The sequence below is a fragment of the Saccostrea echinata genome, unplaced genomic scaffold, assembly GCF_033153115.1.
Source record: "Saccostrea echinata isolate AGI-Se365-2 ecotype Australia unplaced genomic scaffold, CSIRO_AGI_Sech_v1 ptg000054l, whole genome shotgun sequence".
Lineage (NCBI taxonomy): Eukaryota > Metazoa > Mollusca > Bivalvia > Ostreida > Ostreidae > Saccostrea > Saccostrea echinata.
Window position 1 is genome coordinate 10353709 of NW_026889803.1, and position 8426 is coordinate 10362134.

Here is an 8426-nt window from a genome sequence, read left to right on the forward strand (position 1 = left end):
GCATCCACTATGTTTTGAAATTGTTCACGGCGTACTTTAAGTTCATTTAAGGCAAAACAATGGCAATCCAAGAAATCTGTGCTATTTTCTACCTGCGATTGAACGGAAGTTGTGTTTCCGCGGAATTAAGACTGTTTACAGTACTCAGTATAAAATACTCAGTTACAAATAATATATAAAACATTTGTTAAAAACATGAAGCCGTTTTTTATTATTGTACTTTGATATTTCTTGTATGCGTGGAGATGGTTTATATTGTAGATTCACATAGTTCTCCTGTGTACCCAGTTAAACAAATACATTCAAAATCACCATCACCGGTCATAACTACACAGGAGGCATTATTATGGCAGGGAGCAGATGTGCAACTCACTGAAATAAAATAAAATGTAAACACGCTAATATAGAAAGAATAAGAAACAGAATTATCGTTTTCTGCTGATGAAATAACATTTTCTAGAATATTTTTTGAAATGCTATGTAACAGTTCATGACACTTGGTGAGATCGTCCCATTTTGTATTATATATGTAACTATACTGTACTTGAATATGTCTTCAGCTGTAATAGATCAAAATACCTTTCTCTTCACATCGTGTTCCACCATATTGTATGCCACACAAACATTTGTAGAAATCTCGACGTTGTTGGCAAGTCGAAAAATTTAAGCACGGGTTACTGTCACAAAGATTAGCTACAAAATATTATAGTGATTTGTTAGGAAATTTTGTAGCTTTATAAACGTCAGAAAGAAAGGTGGTACATTGAGTAACAGTAAGTAATCATCGTACTCTATCATTAAAAAGGAGGAATGTAGTGGTGAACTTGACCTTAACACTTCAAACGCCTCTGCAACCATAGCTGAGACTTAAAAGTGTCATATAACACAAAGGAATATGGAAGCATATGGAAGGACCCAAATGGGGATCAATGTTTTAAAAAAGGAATATATAGGACAAATCTTTTAAAAAAAAATTTTTCTAGAACAGTAAAGCCATGATTAATCACTTGTATATACGGAAGCATCTTCAGGTAGTGTTGATTCGAGATTATGCAAATCATGATCCCCGTGGGTAGGGTTGGGTCACAATGGGTAATCAAAGTTTTACAAAGAAATATATTGGAAAAATCTCAAGAACAGCAATGTCATGGTACAGTGTAAGTCATATTTATATGGAAGCATCCTCAGGTAGTGTAGGTTCAAGTTTGTTTAATCATCACCCCGGGTGGGGTGGGGCCACAATGGGCGATCAAAGTTTTACATAGGCATATATAGGAAAAATCTTAGTCATATTGTTATGGAAGCATCCTCTGGTAGAATAAATTCATTTTTTTTTTCAATTCATAACCCCCGGGGTAGGGCGGTGACACAATATGTTATCATTCAAATATTATTTGAAAATAAAGGGAAAAATTCTGCTGATGAAGAACAGCAGGGCCATCGTGACTCAGGTAAGCGATGTAGCTCATGGGTCTTTCGTGCTACTGAGCATGCATTTTATATGGGAAATATGGGGAAATGTTTAGTTTCTACTGAACCTACTCTTTTAAAGTTATGTATATATCCCTTAATATTGAAAATATCAGAATTTAGATGTACTTTTCGACATTGTGAAAATTTAATATTTTACCACTACCTATTTCTATGAGGCGCCGTTTTGGTATTTACTGTCAAAAAGTGATATCACCTATTCGAATATGTGATATCACCTATTCGAATAAGTGATATCACCTATTCGAATAGGTGATATCACCTATTCAATTTGAATGAGTGATATCACCTATTCGAATAGGTGATATCACCTATTCGAATAGGTGATATCACTTATTCGAATAGGTGATATCACTTTTTGGCAGTAAATACCAAAACGGCGCCTCATATATTTCCAAAATGCTTGGCTGACTACAGCTTCATGTATCTATCTTGCCATAAAAGAAAAAAATACTGAAATGTATACAAAAATATTTAGCTTAAATATTATTAAGACCATAGAGGTTGTCCTCCTTGAAATAATGAATTGTACCAAGGAACGGGAAACACGATGGGAAACGCACATAGTTTACACCGGAAGTTGATAATAAGCGCCATGCACATAATTCAATTAGCCTGGTTCCCTGGCTCATCCTTGCCAAGGCAAGTGTCGCGGAGTATACGAAGCATAATAGGGATAGGGAACCAGGCTAGGAAGTCAATCACAATAACGTTTAATTAACATTACTCGACAAAGGACTATAATCATAATTCAAATTGTGCACATTTAACTTGTTACCATTTCCAAAGACATCATGTGCAACGATTTACAACCTTGAATAAAACAGAAGGGTTCTTTTTTCTAGACGTGACAAAGTGCCTATTTTTCGTGCTAGACATTTATGGATTTTAGATATCCATGAAGCTGATTAGAAAACCCACTAATAATTGTGATTTTAGATGGACATAAAAATGAGTGAATTTATCATTGAACTTTCAACTGTAATGGGTACAAAGAGAATGTGCTTTAAGAAAATTTTAAACAGATACCAAGATATACCGATCCCCGTAGTGCCAGAAGCAAATATTGAGCTTTAGTGGAATTCAAACTGGTACAACAGTAAAACATATCTATAACAGTGTGAGCTACATTGCATATTGAAATACTGATGTCCAGAATATTTAACATTTGACGACAAAAGCAAATCAAGTGCAAAATATTTAAACCCCCATACTTAAGCTTAATTCTCATGTTGTTATCCCTAAATGTTCATGTTGTCACAGGTGGTGAAAAATCAAGTTCAACCGGGACTCGAACCCAGGGCATCTGGCGTACCGTGCTAGCGCTCTAGTAACTACTGAGCTATTGAGACCCGAAATATTGACTGACTTTCACGCACCTGTTAACCCGGTGACATATTCCCCCTCTTCGTAGAAATTCGTCCTCGAATTCTAGGAGTTAAGGAAATGCTGTAATGCATGTTCCTAGGGAATAGTGGGTATTTGTACGTTGGGCGCCATTGCCTCAGCCGTATTTATTTGATACTCCTTTATAATGATAACAAGGCAAACAGCTGTTGGGTTCGATGTATATTTCAATTACATGGTAAGATTTAAAAGGTGACCTGTAACAATAACAGTAATGAAAATAAATGAATACACTCTCATACCTATACACTCACACATTAAACAGTGTTAAATTATTTAATATATTTTAACTTTTCTGATATAATTATCTTTAAGTAGATAATTATTTTATAATATATCTAATTTATCTAGAGCAACGGTGGTAAAATTTCTTACCGAATAGACAGTTAAATTGTCCACATTATTAAATGAGAAACCTTATGGAGAAGGAGAGGAATTCTACCTTACTCCTGGCTGTCCTAGGGTGGAGTGAATTAGTAAGGGTATTTGGCGCCAAGCATGCGCACCTAATACCAAACTAATAAAACGACTCGCACACTCCTCACTCTAAAATATCACCCAATCATACAACTCCAAGCCTCACCCATTCTGACACAAACACCTTTGACCTTTCACACTCCTAAATCCACCAATGAGCATTCAGCCCCATGAATATGAATGAGATATTTTATGGATGAAAACATAATAAATTCCAAACGACTGTAATTTACTATGCTTTATAGATGAAAATGATGATGAAGATAATGTAATGATGATTAGTGATTATGTCATTAAATATTCAATCGTATATGATATTTATTAAGAATATTAATTTATTAATTTATTCACCCTGTACAATGTTCATTAACAAAACGACGAAAATTGAAAATTTATTAACAACTAGTATTGCTAGCATATAATCATGACGATAAATATCATCCATATAAGTATTATCTCAATTTTCGTCAATTGTGGCAGAGCTCATGCAATGAAACTATTTTTTTTTTTTTTCAATTGTTTTGATGTTCTTTGATGTAATCATGCAAAATGCCTAATTGAATCAATTATCACCAACACGAACAACCAGAAAGGTGTGTTCCCTGAACGTCTACTGGACTAAACCAACATCTAATTATCACACTCAATTAAGGGGCCCTCTAAGGGGTACAGGTAGAGTCTACAATCATTTATACCTGTATTTATTGAAGGAGGAATTCTACAGCAACATTAATTTGGGGATCTTTAAGGCATCTCTTCTGGAAAAAATGGTTTCAGCATGGAAAGATTGATAAAATATATCAATTATTTTACATTATTTTTTTCAGAGGAAATGTAAAAATCTTGAAGATTTTATCCATTGCTTTAAAAAAATGCTAAAAATAATGTGTTTTGTTTCCATAAATAATTTATTAGCAAAAACAAAATAAGCTTATCTGACTTTTCTTGACATGTTTTATTAGATATTTATATTGTGCATTTATTTACGGTAAACTTTAAACACTAAAGGATCTTATTTGCAATTAAAACAATCTTTTCATTATCTCCACCTCCCCCCCCCCCAAAAAAAAAAAAATCATAAAAATTAAAGTTAATATCAATCTTTCCATACTTAAGCCATATTTCAGAGGAGATGTCTTAAAGATCGATTAAATGAAATTTCGGTAAACATGTAAGTAGCATTCTTTCTATAACAGGAAAAATCTATCGATCATATTTCATTTTTCTTTTCAATATATCTTATTAAGAGTTAAATGAATTTTGCTTTAGATACTTTTTAATTTAGTTTTAATCACTGTTTCAGAGCATAAATTTTAAATATTATAACAATGAATAATTTCAAAATCTTTGTTAGTTTGCATCATAAAACTCAAATCTCAATTAATTATTTTATAAATTATAAATTATTTTGGTACAAATTTATCAAGAAGCGTAAGATACGATTTTTTGAAAGAAAAAAACCCCCTTTATTTTGAATTTTAACACCCCCAAAAGAAAGTTGGGTTTTGGACAATATTTTTAAACGTAAGTTGTCAAAAAATTTTCTCCCCCCCCCCCTTCTTCTTTCAAAAACGATACTACGTGTCTGAATTTGATGTAAACAAAACGGTGCTAACTTTAGATATTGCTTCCAAACAAAGAGGTAACTATGGTTTAAACAGTGGGGGAAGGGTCGACCTCCCAAAGAAATATGACAAGCAAAATTAAAATAATAATAATAAAAAAACATTAAAAATCCTATTTTGTGTGTTTGTATATGGTAGGGATGGACTCTAACTGTTTGTAGATTTTTTTTTTTCAAGTGTTGGAATTCGCCAGCGCTCGACCTTACAGCAACAGAAAGTAAGGGGGCAGCATCTAATGAAAATTTACATATTAAATCTAGAAAAAAAAATATATATATACTACAGGAAAAGTCTATACTCAGAAAAATGCCCCCCCCCCCTCGTTCTATGGGTCTGCAAATGCAATGTGAAAAAAGTTCCCCATATTTGATATAGATTAAATAAAGCTTAAGATGTGATGTAAGTAATGCTTCAAGTGCCAAGTGTTATGTTAAAAAAGTAATGTTTAAAAATAATTCATAAACATGTTATCTGTTAATTTACATGTCTTGTGCAATTATGTATCTTTTTCGAATTTTGAATGTATTTTAAATAAAAATATTTATTACATGTATATGAAAAAATATTTGTTCAGGGCCTTCAATTATAGCAAGTATTTAATCAATAAATCTGTGTTTTAAGACACAATTTTATCAGTAAATATTAAATTGTTTAATTTTGACTACTTTGTTAAATCAAGGTAACACAGGTAAAATCTACCTGGACCCCTTAGAGGGCCTCTTAATTGAGTGTGATAATTAAGTAGTTGTTTTAATGAGTAGACGTTCAGGGAATAAACCCCCAGAAAAAGTATACTGAAACGCAAAAGAAACGCAACAAACAGTAATCTACAGATATTTGAACCTTTTAACTAATGATTTTCAAAACTGATTACAGTTGAGTTAAACTCGATTTAAAAACATCAGAGATTTGATAACAATGTTAAATGATTATCTTTTAACTTTAGAAAGTAACACATGGCTGTTAAAACACCCCTCTTCTCAGCCATTGAATTATAAGCGTGGAAGACTGTCATGCACAACAATTGCAGCTTGATTTCCACGATGCAATAGGTTCTTCAATCTCGAGATCTGAGCGAAAAAAATATTCTTTGCCATTTTTAAATGTCCGTTTTTCAGATGACGAAGTCGAATTTTCTCTAACCTAGCGCAGTGTAGTAACACTTGGACTTGCGGTCCACGGACTATCATTCATGCAAATACATACGTATGAGCCTGTTGAGGCGTGTTGTTGTCCATTTTTGCATCTGCAATTCTCCATCACCTTTATTTTCAGATTTTCCAGCTAGAGCATTTGAAATGCATACGTAAGTCATTTTCGGGAAGCCTTGGCATCTCTTCCGGAAACGAAAGAATTTATTTTGCGGAATATTGCTGCATTACTTATGATAAACAGATACAAACCCTTAAAACCCCATATTTTTGTCAAATGTTTTGTTAAACATGCAATTTTTGATTTCTGTTAAGCGGGCTCAAACTTAACTTCCGGTTATGGCATGAAAATCATTCAACCGTTAAATTATCGATACTTACAAAGTTGAAGATATCCGTACTTTTTAGATACAAAATTATATCCTTTAAAAAAAATTTCCCCTCTAAAATAGGATGTTGCGTTTCTTTTGCGTTTCAGTCTAATGTACGTTAATTTCTTTTAAGTTATAAGCCCAATCTCTTATTTACAGGAGAGGATCGTGTTTGATACTGAGAAACAGAATCATACGTGTAAACACAAGCGAATTTAACCTTCATCTCTCATTTCAAAATCTAAACAAAATCAAAAATAAAAAAAATACATCTAATAAAATAATGGTTGATAAGTACATTTTGATTTTTTACAATGCATGGCAGAAATAATAATAATAACAAAACGATAGTAATAATACAGTGATTATTTTGGCAGATATGACAGATTGGTTGCAGAACCGTAATCACTTAGCTGTGGAATTAATTACAACAAATTACAGGATTCAACTGAGACACTCCCTAGATACCCATCAAACCAACAACTGATGAACGAAGTATTCAAGTATTAGATAATCTTTTAATCGAATCTGTATCCATATACATAGAAATTAGTGGCTTGAATTCCGTTTGCAAATTCCGAAGAAAAAATAAAATAGTTTCTAATAACGGTATAACTGTGTTTCAAGTACATGTATCTGGTATCTTTTTTTTTCTTTATTTGCCAAGCAACCTTATAAAAATATTATTACAATATACATGCAAAAATAGTTTAAAGTATGTAGGCGATAACATGAGAATTTTGACAGAAAATATTACAAAACTGCATGTTCATCATTGGATTAAAGTAATATATCTATGAAATTATAATCATGGGACTAGAAATTATAAATGAGATAATGTCTTACGTCTTATCCAGAATTTCCACTCCGTGGTAGAGTGCCGCATGTCATTGGCCAGGTTCGGTGTGGTAAAGAATTTGCAAAGGTTAGCGTAATGGCCAACAAAGTTACACAAGTCGTTACCAAGGCAGCGGGCCAAGCAGTCAATTCGAGAAATGACAAAGTGCGTCTCTAGCGCTGGATAGTTGGGTTCTTTCTTTTCACAAAGAGCTTCCTGGCATTCTGCGAATGTTACACCAGAGGCATTCGCAAAATCTGAACCGGCGACAGCAATAAAACAAACCAGAAACCAGAAGAACGGCATAAACATGGTGATATTGTCACTTTACACTGGGATACCGGGTAAATGATGAAATTCATGAAGGCACATCTAATCATATCATTAACAAACAATTTACCAATTCAATATTTATGAACGCTAGAATTAAAGTCAATAAATCCAATGATTTTCATGATGAGTGTTTACTTATGGGGAAAGCAAGGATGATGAATGCCTTTTTACTATCTCGTAACAAAAGCCAAGATACCGGTAACTCAAAATCAGGAATTACTCGTTTTATAGTAACTAGATGAAATCCCGCGCAAGCGCGGGGAATTGAATTTATACCACTACCGACAGAAAAATTCCAATAATATATATTGTAGTTTCTACTGACAGCCTGCAGGCTTATAGAAGGAAGAAATACTTTGTTCAAAATTCCGCATTTAGCTTTGGAGCAGAAGTAGATGTAGCCCCCCCCCCCCCTGTAAAAACCTGGAAAAAAATTTCATTAATTGACGTTTATATTGTGAAACCTGTTATACTATGTTATGGATATTGTACTTCAGGTGTTCTTCTTTCATTTCCGTCAGGGATAAAACCAGCGAACATGCACATTTTTATTATTTGATTTTTTTTTTTTTGGTAAACATTAGCTTTTAACGCCCTATGGATAGGCCGAGTATTTGATACAAAAGACTGTATTCGGAAGAAAAAAAAACCCTAAAATGTTTTGATTAAAGAACAAAATTTTAAGAGCTTTAATTGTATTTGATACCTTATTCATTCATTTGAATCATTTCCT

The 8426-nt window shown here is 33.0% G+C and overlaps 1 protein-coding gene across 1 annotated transcript; it reads right to left on the reverse strand.

The window, feature by feature from the left end:
- Positions 1-224: 224 nt before the first annotated feature.
- Positions 225-7672, reverse strand: LOC133204602 (sushi, nidogen and EGF-like domain-containing protein 1). Its single transcript, XM_061340355.1, has 3 exons — positions 7369-7672; positions 580-693; positions 225-372 (listed from the first exon to the last, which is right to left on the reverse strand). Exons 1-3 carry the CDS (start codon positions 7670-7672, stop codon positions 251-253), a joined length of 540 nt encoding a protein of 179 aa, XP_061196339.1. The 3' UTR covers positions 225-250.
- Between the last annotated feature and the right edge of the window lie 754 nt (positions 7673-8426).

Bases quoted from the DNA above. Each gene is read 5' to 3' on its own strand.
- LOC133204602 (XM_061340355.1), bottom strand. From the start codon at position 7,672: ATGTTTATGCCGTTCTTCTGGTTTCTGGTTTGTTTTATTGCTGTCGCC. The intron at 694-7,368 runs GTAAGACATTAT...AATATTTTGTAG, and splicing joins GTGGAAATTCTGGATAAGAC to CTAATCTTTGTGACAGTAAC. The intron at 373-579 runs GTATTTTGATCT...ATTTTATTTCAG, and splicing joins AACACGATGTGAAGAGAAAG to TGAGTTGCACATCTGCTCCC.